Source organism: Myotis daubentonii, chromosome 5 (assembly GCF_963259705.1).
Source record: "Myotis daubentonii chromosome 5, mMyoDau2.1, whole genome shotgun sequence".
NCBI classification, from domain to species: Eukaryota; Metazoa; Chordata; class Mammalia; order Chiroptera; family Vespertilionidae; genus Myotis; species Myotis daubentonii.
The window spans coordinates 15777471-15792634 of record NC_081844.1 but is presented as its reverse complement, the minus strand read 5'-3'; the positions used below and the strand labels follow the sequence as shown (position 1 = coordinate 15792634).

The window sequence follows — 15164 nt, the reverse complement described above, 5'->3', positions numbered from 1 at the left end:
TCTTTTTTTTAATATATATATATTATTGATTTTTTACAGAGAGGAAGGGAGAGAGATAGAGAGTTAGAAACATCGATGAGAGAGAATCATCAATCAGCTGCCTCCTGCACATCTCCTACTGGGGATATGCTCACAACCCAGGTACATGCCCTTGACCGGAATCGAACCTGGGACCTCTCAGTCCGCAGGCCGACGCTCTATCCACTGAGCCAAACCGGTTTCGGCTCAAAGGTACTTCTGACTGAGAGTTGGAGTGAAAGTATTTTGGAAGCCACTGTGCAGCTCAGCCTCCCCAGCTCCATTCTCTCTCTTCTCTGAGCCATCCTGTGGACCACTGCCAAATTACCTTGACTAAATCATTGCTTTTGCCATTCCACTTTCCTGCTTAAAAAAACCTTAAATTTTCAAAAGCCTAGGGTCAATTCCAATTCCCCAGGATGGCTCTACAGTGTGACCCCAACCAGAGTGCCAGCTGTCAATAAACCAGCCTCTCATCCAAGTCCCTATTTACTAAACCCAACTGGGCTCCCGAGTGTCCATCCATCCCAAATGTCTGACACACCTTTCCCCTGTTCTTCTCATTCCCCACTGAACAGTACGTATTAGGGAGGTCAGGGTTCAGTACAATCCCATCCTCTACTTGGAGTCTTTCCTGACGATGCCGCCTGACATTTAGTGACCCACTGTCATCCCTGTGAGTCCCTGGCACGTTCCACATTCTGGCCAAAGACAGGAAGGATCAATTTTTATAGCTTTTTGAATGTCCCTCAACATTTAGCACGGGTCTTTATACATTAAACATGTTCAATATTCACTAAACCAACAAATATTTATTGAGCACTATCTATGTGCAATACACAACACTAGGTCCCATTTAACGGATTAGCCACCAAAATACTGGGTTTGTGAAAACAGTTCTAACAGCTCAATTGCCAACTCTAAAGCTACCTCAACAGATTTACTTAAGAGTATAATACATAAGAAAACTTTTGACTAAGAAGCTGTGGGACTCAAGATACTTATTTCTTTCTAACTACTTCAAAATCTGGAAAAAGTCCCTTCCCCTTCCCTTACACACAGCTAAAATAAGAGTGAGGTGTTTTACATTTGTGCCCAAAGCAATGTCTCGAGTACAGGGTCCCCGTCTTCTGGGCATTGCCATGCTCTCTAGAGGAAAGGGCTTGGGAGAGCTTGGCCTGTCCAAAGTCACAGGATGAGTGAGTGGTACGGCTGCCCCAGTGTGAAGGACCAGAGTAGGAAGCAGCTGAGATGGTCCAGAACCCCTGGTGGTGTGCAGTCCACAGGACTCCTTCTATCACCTTATGTGTGAAAACTGGCAACTTCCTGTAATTCACTCCCAACCTGGCAGTGTCCATACATGCTAGGAAAGTCCAATACCTTCCTCTGGGATCCATTCAGTTTGCGAATGGCCTTCCACTCTGCCAATGTTTCTGTTCAAGCAGGGAGAATACTCAGAACATGCAGGGTTTAGTTCCAGTTCTGCCAGGTGCTGTGTAACTGAATTCTAATAAGTTGTCAAAGGGAGATAATAAGACCTGAACCGCATACTTCAAAGGGTATATGTGAGGATGAAATCAAATAATGGATGGGAAAGCAAAGTGAAAGGTTAAAAGCACTACACAAATGTAATAGCAACGGCAATGCTAAAGGGCAAAGAGACTCCACTGAGAAAATGTGCCGTCCTTTCTTTACATTCCAGTCATTTTGTGTCACAATTACCTACTATGTACAAGACAGTATGTGAACACACACTTGAAATTGTAGATCCTGCTCTCGCTCTCACCAAGTTTATGGGGGGGAGAGGTGCACACCTGTGAGGCCTGGAAGAATGTGGAAGTACAGGAGAAAGTAGTTGGGGGAGGGGTGGGTAGACAGGAGGGGGGAGTACAGTCAGTCCTCAAAGTCTTGGAAGCCACTTTTTCCATCAGTCAATTTAATGATGGCATTCTTAGAGGCTCTTCATTTCAGGAGTGGCTTGTAGGTTTTCCATGTTTTTATCTTACAAGTTTTCCTGAACTAAGGCAGGTCAGTAAATGGGGGGAAAAATTCTCATTCATACATTCAATACACATTTACTAACTGTTGGGAACAGCGCTAGGGAGATCGTAGTAGACCAAGGGGCGAAGTCCCTGTTTTCAACAGCTCATAGACTAGTGGGTTTCCTGGTAAGTAAACCAACAATCCAGTACAGATGCTATTGAGGATCAGAGGAGAGGCACACAACCCAGCTTGGCAGGGTGTGGAGGGCCATTCAGGGAAGACCCTCAACAGAGGGGTGGAGCCTGCCCTGACTTTGGAAAGGTGAGTAGACATGGCCCGGCGGACAGTAGATTGTGGAGGTGGGGAGTAAAGGCATTTCAGGCGGAGGGAACACCATGTACAGAGGAACAAGAGCAAGAGAGACCCAGAAAAGTCTGGACACAGGACTAAAGAGACGGCCACATCCAGAAGGGCCTTGTAAGCCATGGCCCAAAGTTGGGCCTTTAGCCGGAAGATGACAGGGAAGGTATAAGGGATGAGAACAAGAGAGGAGAGAGGAGAAGGGAGAGGGGGAGAAGGAGGGAGAGGGGGAGGGGAAGAGGGAGAGGGGGAGGGGGAGGGGAGAGGGGGAAGGGGGAGATGGAGAGAGAGGGATGGGGAGGGAGAGAGGAGGAGGGATGAGGGGAGAAGGGGAAGGGGGGAGAGGGAGAGAGAATGGATCACATGAAATACCAATATTTGGCAGAGAGAGGTAGAAGAGCCCAGATGAGTTAGAAAAGAAAACATGTCTACATCATTTTCACAAGACTTGGGTGACAAAGTGTCAGCTGGGATTATGAACTGCATGCTATAGTTGGAGAAAACAAGACACAGGAAAGTTAAATGCCTGACCAGGCCACATTGTGAATGAGGGAACCAGAACCTGAACTCAGCACTCGAGCTCCTAGCTAAACTTAGCTGCACTCGCTCTAATTTCCTTCATTCAGAGTCAAACTCCTGGGCCTCTAGGTATAGGAAGACTTCCTCCAGTAGTCATTTCCTTGTCATTTAAGCCTAAAATCATCAAGGTCTGTGGTTCTAGGGAAGGCTACAATCCCTGTAGACAGCTAAACCAGATTAAGGTCACCCTTCTTAATTCTACTTCCTTCATCTTCCATACCACAATAAAGTCACACACACACACACACACAGGAAGACAGAGGGGGACGTGGAGGAGGGGAGAGAGGGAAGCATTGGCTTGTATCAGTAATCTGAGATGTGAACATCAAATGCTTTCTTCCTAGCAGGGCACACCACTGGGACACCTCGATGAATGGGTGAAATGACTGGATGGGTAGATGGTGCAGGAGGGGGCAGGTACCCACTAAACAAACAGGGGGTGGGTAGGCTGCAGGCACAGAGGAAGCAGAGAACAAAGACCTCCCCCTCTTCCTGCAAAGTCCACAGTACGCAAAGGGCATAAATATTGGACATTTCTCACTGTGACATTTTGAAAGCCCAGAACAATGGTTACCCTCTTGGGGCCATGGCTGTGTGTCCCTAGGCCTTATTCAATGATAGCTGGCATATCCCATGTGCTTGGTGAACTTGACCTTGGGCATCCAACTCCCATGATGGCTCTACGTCACTCTGGTCTCTTCCCCCACTGAGAATTCCAGTCCCGGATGAATGGGTGGATTGATTCTGGGAGCAGAAAAACCACTCCTGGAGTGAATCAGAAGGGTCTAGCCCCAGTTCCCTTGCCAGCCATTGAGTCAGGAACTGAGTGCAATTGTGTGCCCAGGCGCCGGTGCAGTTCCCCTCCCAGGGAGAGGGGGTCAGGGACCACGCAAGCGATGACGTAGAAGAACTCTAAGGAGGAAGAGAAAGGAATCTCAGCTTTGAGGGACAAAGCTGCCCTTTTGGTCGCGACCCTCAGTCCAAGGAGGTGCCAAGATGTGCATGTACTGGTAAATTAATTCAACTGGATAAAAATCTCAGCTTTGGCTAGACAGCTAGTTGTCAATTTCAATTCTCTTCAACCTGACAGACTTTAGGAAACTGGCTACTCATTTCTGCAGAAAAAAACACTTCTGTCAGAGAGGTGGAAATAGTGTGCCTCGATCACCCAGAGAATCCTTTCCCTTTAGTGGTCTCTGTTCTACTCTTCTGATTTATGAAGAAAAGACTGATGCGTTTTTTAAAAACTGTAATCTCCAATTTAAGCAATATGATGCATCTGTTCTTCCTGCTTTTTACCTTAAAAAATTAGGTGGGAGAACGAAAATTTCAAGATGCAGCCGTAAGGGGACATCTATATCACAAGGTCTGGGGACCCAGACTGGCACTTTAAGGAAGCAATTCCTCTAGGAAAGGGAACTGAAGGATTGCCACTTTCCCATCACTAACTAGGTTGTAACAAGACCGGAAAGTTAGCTTTTTAAGGCTCCAGCCGCCTCTTGGCCTCCTGGAGCAAAGATGGAGGGAAAGGAGCAGCTCCTGCTGGGGCTTATTAGGGCATTGCTCGGGGCTTCCCTCCTGTTGCCGGCGACTACCGTCTGACATTTGTCCATCAATCTCCCTCTAAGAAAGGGGGGGGGGGTGGTTGGAAAGAGGGGACAGACGATGCTTAAATTTTACATTAGAGAGCAGTCCCTGACACTGACTGACACCAGCTGCTTGTGACCGGAGCCTACAGTCTCCACTGATGGCCAAATGGGAGCCTGCAGGAGCCTTCCCGAAGTACGTCCTACCATCTCCGTTCACCACAACTACTTATTATGCACATACTGGGCATACATACACAGGCTACACTCTGAGGACAGAGTGGCAAACGTTCCCTACACGAATGAAACCTGGATTCCAAAAGGGTTGATTCCTCTTGTACCCGCTCTGGGGTCCATGCACTCCGACGAGCACACTTGGGATCCCCTGAGGTTTGGGGTTGTGGATACACAGGTCTTTGGCCTGCAGGTAAGGTCCTTGGGGCAAACTGAGTCCTACAAAATAAACCAACCATTCAGCGCTGTGAAGTGTGTCCGACGGCCAGGCATCGCATCGTCCTGCAGCCACGCACGTTCCAGCTCCCGGGCTGTGACTCTGCTACTCCGAGCCCCCCTGGCTTCTTGTCTCGCGGCCTGATAGCTCCCGTGATGCCTAAGCTTACCTATGTCTATTTTAGACCGAAAGCAGCGAGTGGGTAATGGCCCTGGAAATGATTAAAACCAATCCAACCCTACTGTGGGAGTGTGGGTGTGGGTGTTTAATTCTGGTCCTTCCAAAAGAGAAGCAAGTTTTGTCTTAGAAAGACTGTGAAATGCTGCAAAGGCTGAAAGCAAGTGGGTTTTGATCCATGAGTGGAGCCCAGATTGCCAGAGTGAGGGCCACAGCTCGGACGGGAGCGGCGGAGAGGCGGCCACAGGGAGACAGAGGACGCTCCAGAGAGAAGGGAACAAGGAAGCCCCCCACTCCCAGCCGCCGGGGGAAGACGGGACCGGCTCCTGGGAGCACGAAGGGTCGGGAAACGAGTCAGACGCGGGCCCCGGGCCCATCTCCCGGTAAGTCCTGCAGAGAGATGGCGACCCCGGCGGCGCACCGGGCAAGGCCACTCGACGACCCTGGAACCGGGGCCAGTCGGGCCCTGCTCCGGGCGCAGGGTCCCGGGGGCAGCGCGGCGAGGGGCGCAGGGGACGCAGGGCAAGGCGCGTCGCGGCCCGGGCTGCAGCGGCCCTGCCGCGGGGCCTCACTCACCAGCTCATGGTCCCGAACCTGGCCCCGCCGCCCGGGTCCGCCGCCGCCACTCGGTCCTCGGGGATCACTTCCGGACTCAGCCAGTCTCCAGGAAGTGACGCGAGCCCCGCCCCCTCTACCCGGAAGAGGCGGCTGAGGGGGCGCGGCCTCCGCGTTAATCCCGCCGCCGCCGCGGGCTCCCGCGAGAGGTGCCCTGGCCCGCGACCCTCGCGTGATGGGGGAGTGAGGACCCCGGGGCGTGAGGACCCGAGGATCCCGGGGCGTGAGGACCCCGGGGCGTGAGGACCCCGGGGCGTGAGGACCCCGGGGCGTGAGGACCCCGGGGCGTGTTTCTGCCTTCAGCACTGATTTGTGACTTCTCTGCCGAGGACCACACGGGTCGCCTAACCGGGTTATTGCTTCGTCTTTCTGTCTGTAAAGAGGCTTCTAACCCGGAGACAGCAGAGGACTTGTTAGCGGGGAAGGAGCCAGTGGGGAGGGAGACTGATGTTCACTGTATGGCCTTTTGTCTCTCTTAAATTTTGTGCCTTCTACGTGTGCCGTTACCTGTTACAAACAAGCAAGTGCCCCCTTTCCCGCCTTCAAGATGTCCCGGGGCTGGCTCCGAGTGTAAAGGGAATCGGTCCTTTGCAGGTGGGAGTGTCTGTGGACTTACCCAGCACAGGGGGCACCGAGAGGAAGGGCGGCTCCCTGTCGTCCAGCCCTTCCCTCTGGACACCCGCCTGCAGGACCCAAACGAAGCCACGGGTCCCGTTCTTCCTACTCATGCATTTAACAGTTAGCCATTGAGCTACAATGTGCCAGGCACTGGGCCACCCTCAAGGATACATTCATGGAAAAGAAGTATGGGTCCTGCCCTTGTGCCCTCTCAGACCTACTTCCCTGGAGGGAGCGATAAACAGGCAACTAAGTAGAACAGAGGATGGGAAAGAACCGAGGCTGAGGCGGGGCAGCCCTTAGGGCCCCCCTCCCTAAACTGCCCGTGGGGCTTTAGTACAAGTTCCCAGGAGGAGCCACTGTGCAAGCCAATATGCAAGGGGGTCATAGGCGCCCGGAGAACCTGAGTGAGGGCAAGAAGCCGCTGCCTTAGAGCGGGAGGAGCAGGCAGGAGGCCTGTGCTGGTAACTGCTGGCCTCCAGGGGCCTTCTGTCCGGAAGTCTCCCCCTTCAAATGGACTGGTTGGTGTGTTAGGGGCTGCTTGGAGAGTGGCTAAGCCAGTGGGTTAGAGCAGAGGACATGTATCATTTGTTCTGACCGCCCAGGGCAGGGTAGAAGGCTCCCAGGAGGAGGAGGGGAGCTTGGAGGACTGTCAGAGGAGATAGTCTCTCATTTATGATTTCTGTTTCCATTCTTGAGGGTCTAGAGTTTGACCCAGTAAAGGCTTTCCGTTAGAGGGTGGGCCTCCAAGTATACCACACAGACCAGCTTCATTGCTGTTATTCCTCAGGAAACAGGCCACAACGAGCACGAGAGCAGGGAGAAGTCACTGAAGGGCAGCCAGGGCAGAGAGTGTCGGCAAAGGGAGGGGAGTCCTTGCTGCTTTGCACAGGGTGTGATGGATGGGGCTTGAGGGTCCTTGGGGATGAGGAGGCCCCAGAACCCCAGACAGCTTCTCATTTTCTTCTTCAATCCTCGCCTGAGGATATTTTTTTCCATTGATTTTTAGAAAGCCTGAAAGAGGGAAGGGGGAAGGGAGAGAGAGAAACATCAATGTGAGAGAGACTCATCAACTGGCTGCTTCCCACATGTGTCCCCACTGGGGCTGGGGATTGAGCCTGCAGCTGCTGGGGATTGAACCTGCAGCTGGGGTGCATGCCCTTGACCAGGAACCCACGACCCTTCAGTTCTCAGCCTGATGCTCCCTAACCACTGAGTCAAACCTACCAGGGCAGTTTGTGTGTGTGTGTGTGTGTGTGTGTGTGTGTGTGTGTGTGTGTGTGTGTGTTTTAGTTATGTACGAAAGCGCCAGGGTTTGGAAGCAACTGGGGCAGACCCTCCAAACACGGGGAAATGCTTTCAGCAGTTCCTCTCCCTGCATTATCAACGACCAGGGCACAGGCAGCCCACAATCACTTGCGAATGCAGGTGTGGTGTTTTTATGAGCCTCCTGGCACTTTAGCACCTGCGGAGGGCTCTCCCAACTGCTTCTTCCTTTCTCCACACTGTCTCCCTTAGTTATTGCCCAGTAATGCTAAAGCATCTCCAAAAGTATTAGCTTAGGCAGCCCCCATATCCCAGGAAAAGTCTATTTCAGGGCTGGGGAGGTGGGTGGCGCTAGCAGGCATCTCACAGGGCAAAAATGATGAGTTCTAGACTAAGAATCCAGAGGGCTCCTGGGCTCTAGTTCCATCTTTGGTATTATGACTGACCTAGACAAGTCACATACATTCCTCTCTGGGTCTTCCTCGGTCCTCTCATCTAGAAGATGAGTGGGTGGATCACACCACCGACGTTGGGACATTTTGATGTTCCAAATCAACTGTCTTGTCGACTTCGAAGTCCATAAATAAGAGAATGGAGGGAGCAGGTGAGGTGGAGCCTGAACGGAGAGTTAAGCCAAGACCAGATCTGAGGAGTCAGTGATTGCTGGGGATGTAGCGAAACATATACCTCCTGGGAGGGAAGGATTCAGCCTGAGGCCCAACTGGGGCTGTGCCTCATACCTCTAACCCTGAATCTTTATTTATTTTTTTTAATTAAATCTTTATTGTTCAGATTATTACATTTGTTCCTCTTTTTTTCCCCCCAATAACTCCCCTCCTCCCAGTTCCCGCCCCACCCTCCCCCCTCACTCCCCACCCACTGTCCTCATCCATAGGTGCACGATTTTTGTCCAGTCTCTTCCCACATCTCCCATACCCCTTTCCCCCACAAGAATAGTCAGTCCATTCCCTTTCTATGTCCCTGATTCTATTATAATCACCAGTTCATTCTGTTCATCAGATTATTTATTCACTTGATTCTTAGATTCACTTGTTGATAGATGCATATTTGTTGTTCATAATTTGTATCTTTACCTTTTTCTTCCTCTTCCTCTTCTTAAAGGATACCTTTCAGCATTTCATATAATACTGGTTTGGTGGTGATGAACTCCTTTAGCTTTTCCTTATCTGTGAAGCTCTTTATCTGACCTTCAATTCTGAATGATAGCTTTGCTGGATAAAGTAATCTTGGTTGTAGGTTCTTGGTATTCATCACTTTGAATATTTCTTGCCATTCCCTTCTGGTCTGCAAAGTTTCTGTTGAGAAATCAGCTGACAGTCGTATGGGTATTCCCTTGTAGGTAACTGGGTTTCTTTCTCTTGCTGCTTTTAAGATTCTCTCTTTGTCTTTTGCTCTTGGCATTTTAATTATGATGTGTCTTGGTGTGGTCCTCTTTGGATTCCTTTTGTTTGGGGTTCTCCGCGCTTCTTGGACCTGTAAGTCCATTTCTTTCACCAGGTGGGGGAAGTTTTCTGTCATTATTTCTTCAAATAGGTTTTCAATATCTTGCTCTCTCTCATCTTCTGGCACCCCTATAATTCTGATGTTGGTACGCTTGAAGCTGTCCCAGAGGCTCCTTACACTATCCTCGCATTTTTGGATTCTTTTTTCATTTTGCTTTTCCGGTTGGATGTTTTTTGCTTCCTCGCATTTCAAATCATTGACTTGATTCTTGCGCTCCTCTGGTCTGCTGTCGGGCGTCTGTATAATATTCGTTATTTCATTCCGTGTATGTTTAATTTCTAGTTGGTTCCCCAATATAAGATCGAGGGTCTTATTAGTTTTCGTGTAGATCTCATTAAGTTTATCGGCAGCTTCTAAACAGTTCTTGAGAGACTTTAAAAGTGTGGTTCTGAACTCTATATCTTCCATTGACAATTTTGTCCTGTTTCTTTGTCTCCACATTTTGTTATGCTTCCTTGGTGCACCCCCTAGTGGTCTTTGTTCGCAGTCTTATAGTTAAATCTTGATTGTTGTAGCTAATTCCAGGGAGGGTTTGACCTCCAGGCCAAGTGGCTATGAGAATCAGCTGTGTCAGCAGTGAGAGAACTTCTGTCCTCTAGGGAGGTGCTAATCTAGCCTTTGCCTGAGGCTATCTGGCAAATGCCTCTGTGCAGGGCTTGGGCGGGGCGGGTCGCACAGGATCAACAGGGTGGGCCGGAGAGAGCAGTTATGGCGGCTCTCAGTCCTGTCCCCAGGGGCTCTGCCTCTCTGAGTCCCAGCACCCGCTGCAAAGCTCGGAGAGAAAGCTGCACTCGCTCTAACCGAAGCCAGACAGTCCCGCTTCTCCCGCCTGAGTCTGGGTCCCTAAAGACTCGCCTGTATCTGGAGCTCAGAGTCTGCGACTCCCTCCCGATTGAAAATGCCAACCGCGCCCTCCGCCGCCAGCCCGCTCCGCGCACTCCGCACCTCAGAATTTGACTTCACCACTGCGCCTCCTCTGAGTGTCCGTGTGCGTTTCTCTTTCCTCCTAGTTGTAGGACTTCCACTCAGCCAGTGTTCCTGTGGTTCTGGGTGATGTCCCTTCTGTTTTTTGGTTTCACTTTTGAAGTAGTTGTTCAAAGCAGCAAACTCCGGCGTTAACCTATGCCGCCATCTTGGTTCTCCCCCTCTAACCCTGAATCTTTAATGTAGCCAGCAGAACCTCTAAGGTCCTAGAAGAATGCTGGCCTCTAGGAGTCTGTCTGGGAAGTGCCTGCTTTGAGCTGAGCTCCCTCTCCTTATTTGAGGCCCATTGGTCCAGCTTGAGGTATGCTGGGCTGGGTGGATGGTCAGGTATCCTGCTGTCCTGTGGACCCACAGTTTCTGTCTGTGAGCACGACATGCCACGTAGCATTGGTGCTGGAGGGGTAGCCACAAGGATCACGAGCACCTCCCGCTTTCCTGGAACACTCAGCTGCAGGTCTCCAGACCCAGGCTTGGGAGCTGCCTTTCTTTTTCTGGAACCAGAGGTCAGCACCATACAGGCTGATCCTGCCCCTTCAGGGGAGGGGAAAGGGAGCGAATGTGGTTTCTAAGTGGAAGCTAAGAGCAGAGGAGCTTTCGGTAGAAGTGGATGCTCCTGTTTTCAGGCCCAGTGAACACAGCTTTCTCCCAGAAGTCAGCCTGCAGTTAAAGAGTGTTCAGGTGGCAGAGATCTACTTTAGGGGACACAGCTGTTCCAGGGGGAAAGCAGCTGAAGAACCAACTCTGCCACCAGACCCCTGACCTCTTCTTGGAGATTTTCACTCAGAGATTTGTAAGCAGGTCCTCCCCACTGTTCTCATCTCTGGGCTGGTCATATGTGCCCCCCCTGCAGCCCTCCCCACACAGAGGCTGACCCTTTGATTCTTTCACCATGCCAACCCCCAATCAGCTAAGAGCAAGGATTCCAGGAGTGGATCGGGCCTTTAGGGCCTTCATTGGAGCACGAGGGCTGAGACCAAAGGGGCTGAATGTGAAGGGGCCAATCGATAGGCTGAGCTCCCTTGCAGGCCTAAAGGCCTCTGCCTCAGGGAGGCTCTTGCAGCATAAATGAAGACCTAGACCCTCAGGTTTCTATGTGGTTTCACTCCCCACCTCTCTCTGCTCCGCACCTGCTCAGCGGGTTGTCTCAGAACAACAGGCTCCTGGGCAGCCATGGGCCAAGGACGTGAGAGAGGAGCAAGGGTGGAGAAGATGGATGATATCAGAGTTAGACTTTCCAGTGGTGGGAAGCGCACAGTGATGGCTCAAAGGCCAGGGTAGAGTGGCAAGTCAGAAGCTGAGGTGGGACTCTGGCTCTGCCTTTAAGTAGCTTGTGGGAGTCTCTTCCCTCCCTGGGGCCTCATCCTCCTTGACTGTAATAGAGTCTGGGTTAGATCCATGTGCCAATTCGGATCGCTTGTTACTGGCTGTCTGGAGTGCCGTGTTGAGGAGTGTGAGGAATCTGCTATTGTTGGGGAGGGACTGTGATTGATTAGCAATGTCTGCCTTGGCTAAGTAAAGGGGCTGGGATGCCATACATTCCACTTCAGTATTTTGCTATTTTTATCACGAGTTAATAATTGAGCACTTACAGTGTGTCAGGCACTATTCTAAGCAGTTCACATTTAATATTTGCAACAACTCTATGAGGTGGGTACTATTATTTTTATCAGTGTGGAGGAGCTGAACCACGGCCAGTAAATGGTGGAATGGAGAACCCAACCTCCTCTTGTTGATGATTCCTGAGGTTCCTGACAATCTATGGTTCTGTCAGGGCCAACCGGGGTCAGAAACCAGCAGACAGATGGAGCCAGAGGAAGCTCAGCACTGGGTGGCTGGGTTGGGGGTGGAGGGAAGGCCAGCACATGACCGGGCACCTAGCAAGGATTCCGATGCTGAGTCCTGGGAACTTTGTATGCTTCCTCCAGTTTGGAGATCTCAGGACCAGCAGGTGGCAGCACCTGGCAGGGTGAGAGAAAAGGGCAGATCCTGACTTGGCATGAAGTCCTTCAGGGATGGGGCAGCCCAGGTGTGGAGGAAAGCAAGAACAAATGAGGGTGTGGAAGAAGGCCACCCAAGGGTCCAAGGAGGAGGGCCTGTGCCTTAGATCCGCGGGGAGCCGCCATGGCCATGCTTCAGCTCCACTGTCAGCGTGAGCCTCTCAGCTTGCATTTCATGGTGCCTGCTGTGGGCTTTTTTTTTTTTTTTTTCCTCCACTCTGAGAGAATGACTAACTTTAAGGACTAAAAAAAAAGTGTTTTGATTATACTGCCTTTTTACCAACTGGGAGCATTAGTCACCGTGGATTGCTGCAGATAACGGGGAAGGCAAGCAGCATCCCCCTCCTCCCCCTCCTTCTCCCTGATTAGCTCACAGAAGCCAGGGAAGAGACGCCTGTGAGAGCGAGTGCTCCCAGGAGGGGAAACAATTCCCTCTGGACAACATGTGTCCCAGGCATCCATCCAGCGCTGCTTGGTCAAGGCTGGGCAGCCCCCTGACAGCTTGGCCCCAGTAGGAGGCACCCACTGGAAAAAGAATTGGCAGGGAGCACTGAGCCCACCGCTCCTGGGCTCAGAGATGGCTCTAGGTAGCCTGTGTCTTCAGGTGGGTACACCTGGGAAAGGAGAAGTCAGAGGAAGTCCCTGAGGTGGGGCATTGGTGGCTGAAAACGATGAGGGAGAGTACAGGGAGGCCATGATGGCTGTGAGGTGGGGCTGGTGCCCAGGCTAGGGCAGGGGTGGTGGTGGGGGGATGAGGGGATGGGGCCTCAGGGCTCAGACTGGGGTTGAGAAGTGTCTGCAGGTGGGGATGGTACCCATTTTCCCACGCCCCAACTTCAACAATGTCCCTTCCTCTCCCCAAGGGGGAAGTAGCTAATGCTTTGGGCCACCTTCTTACCCAAAGTGGCCTTCTTTGCTCCTGCCGTGCATGGTGCTGGTGGGGCAGGAGAGCTGGGGCGCTGGCCCGGTCTGGCCTGTTGGCCAGGGTGCCAGAGGTAGGAGCGCTGTGCTTTGTTGGGGAAGACACTGAAGCAGGGAGGGATGGAGCTGGGCTGCCTCGGGGACAGGCCAACCCTGAGAATCCTGTTTTTTTGGCCCAGCCCTTCAGCCCATTCCCCCCACAGTGTTACTCCACCCTGGCGAGAAGACACTCACCTGAGTGGCCCTTTAACTGGAAGGCCACCTGTGGATATCTGTCTGAAGAATCCCAAGGATGAGGGCAAATCACCTTTGGATTGTAAAAGTAAAGAAAAAGAAACGATGCTATTTCGACATCTTCCAAGATTCAAGCACTTCATCTTGATTTTGTTGTTGTTGATTATTTTAAAAAAATAAAATATCCACAGGCGTTTGGTGTTCTCTGACCTCAAAGGGCTGATATGGCAAATGGGGTTGAAAGAGGAAGGACTGGCTCTCCCAGAGGGAGAGGCCTGGGAGAGGCCATAGAGGAGACTGGGTGTTGAGGTGGCTGTGTGGATTGTCCCATCAGACCCTGCTATCTCTTCAAGCCTTCACTCTCCTGCGCATCCTGCAGCCGGCCTTGGGGGCTCCCCGCCCCCCCCCTCTGTTCTTTGCAATTCCCCATAATAATAAGTATCATGGCAGAGTCATATTGGCAATGGGCTTGGCATTTTACATGTATTAGATAATGTATTTTTCACAGTAACTTGATGAGGCAGCTCCTCTGATGATCTCTTCTATAGATGAGGAAACCGAGGCTGAACCAGTTGCCCAAGGTCATAGAGTTGGCAAATGAGAACGACAGGCATTTAAACCCAGGCTGTCTAAACTGCCTTGGAGTAGAACAGGAAGTACCAAAAGGGAGCAGACATACTAGAGGGAGCCGGCACTTAGGAATACTCACACTCACGTGGCATCCTGGGGCAATGAGGCTTGGTGGCCTTGACCCCAGGAAAGCTGTGATGAAAGCTGAGCTCAAGTCCTTCAGCTACGAAGTCTGTGTTCCAGCTGTGACCCTACCCAGAGGTCAGCTTGCAGCCAGGAGGGGTGCCCACTGCTATCAGAGGGCTGTATGGGGAGGGCACTTTGAACTAATTGTGGGTGATAGAGTAGCCTCTGGACTTCTGTCCCCTGGCTGAGATAGCCATCTACCCTCAGCCAAAGCCACAGGGCGTCCCAGGTGAGCACAGGCCCCAGGAGAGCATGGCTTTCCTAGGGAATTCTTGCAGGTCCCACGTCTGGTGAGAAGCAAATCTAGGGAGTGGGGAGGACTGCCCTAGCCTGACCTCCTCCAGGCCTGGCTACCCAGTGTCCGCCCCCTGCTGCTGTGGCCGAGACAGCCCCCAGACACCGGCAGGCAGGTGGCAATTATCCCTGGGCACTGATTACACCGCAGGGCCGGCCAGAGCCCCAAATAGCCCAGCAGCTCAGCTTGGGAGTGGGGGAGGGGAAGGGTCCTGCTGGGGAGGAAGAGGCAGGGTGAGGGGACCGGTGGGTTGGATGTGTTTGGAAGAACTGTGGAGTGGAGGAGGAGTTTATGTCAAGGCTTCTGCCTTTTGGGCAGTTGAGGACCCTCAGAGAAAGGGGTGAGGTCCCCATGGCAGCTGGCCCCATGGCAGAGAAATTGGATGGGGCAGATGCCACTACTCCAGCCTTCCAAGGGTCACACTGAGAAGATGGTGCCCAGCAGGAGGGGGCATGTTAAGAGAGCCTCACTGCTGTATAGCAGGAACCGGTGATACCATTCAGGCCAGACCAGCTGCCCCTCTCCAGCTCTGGCCCAGGAAATAATCCCCAAAGAAGGCACGCAGCATGGGGGGAGCACAACCCCCCTGCCCGGGAGGGCCAGGCCAAGGTCTGGGCACCGTCTTCCAGCCTCAGCATCCCTCACCTTGCATGGGGACTGCAGCATCCCAGGCCCCCTGGACCCTCCCTCAAGTCCTTCTCAAGCAGCCCAGCGGAAGGTGGCTTCGGCTTCAGCAATCAGTGTGTAGCTGGGGCCGGAGCCTTTGGGATGAGGGCCTTGCTAAAGTACTGTCAGGCCCA

The 15164-nt window shown here is 52.0% G+C and overlaps 1 protein-coding gene and 1 non-coding gene across 2 annotated transcripts in view; both read right to left on the bottom strand.

Annotated features, from left to right (window-relative positions):
• Positions 1–5836, bottom strand: part of BIN3 (bridging integrator 3) — a 40311-nt gene extending 34475 nt beyond the window's left edge. Inside the window, exon 1 of the mRNA XM_059695996.1 lies at positions 5731–5836. Within this exon, the coding sequence (XP_059551979.1) occupies positions 5731–5738 (8 nt within the window). The 5' untranslated portion in view covers positions 5739–5836. The remainder of the gene's footprint in view (positions 1–5730) is intronic.
• Positions 5837–7683: 1847 nt separating this feature from the next.
• LOC132236276 (small nucleolar RNA SNORA71) lies at positions 7684–7817 on the bottom strand. Its single transcript, XR_009453226.1, has one exon. It is a non-coding gene; the product is annotated as a small nucleolar RNA SNORA71 (small nucleolar RNA).
• Positions 7818–15164: the final 7347 nt, after the last annotated feature.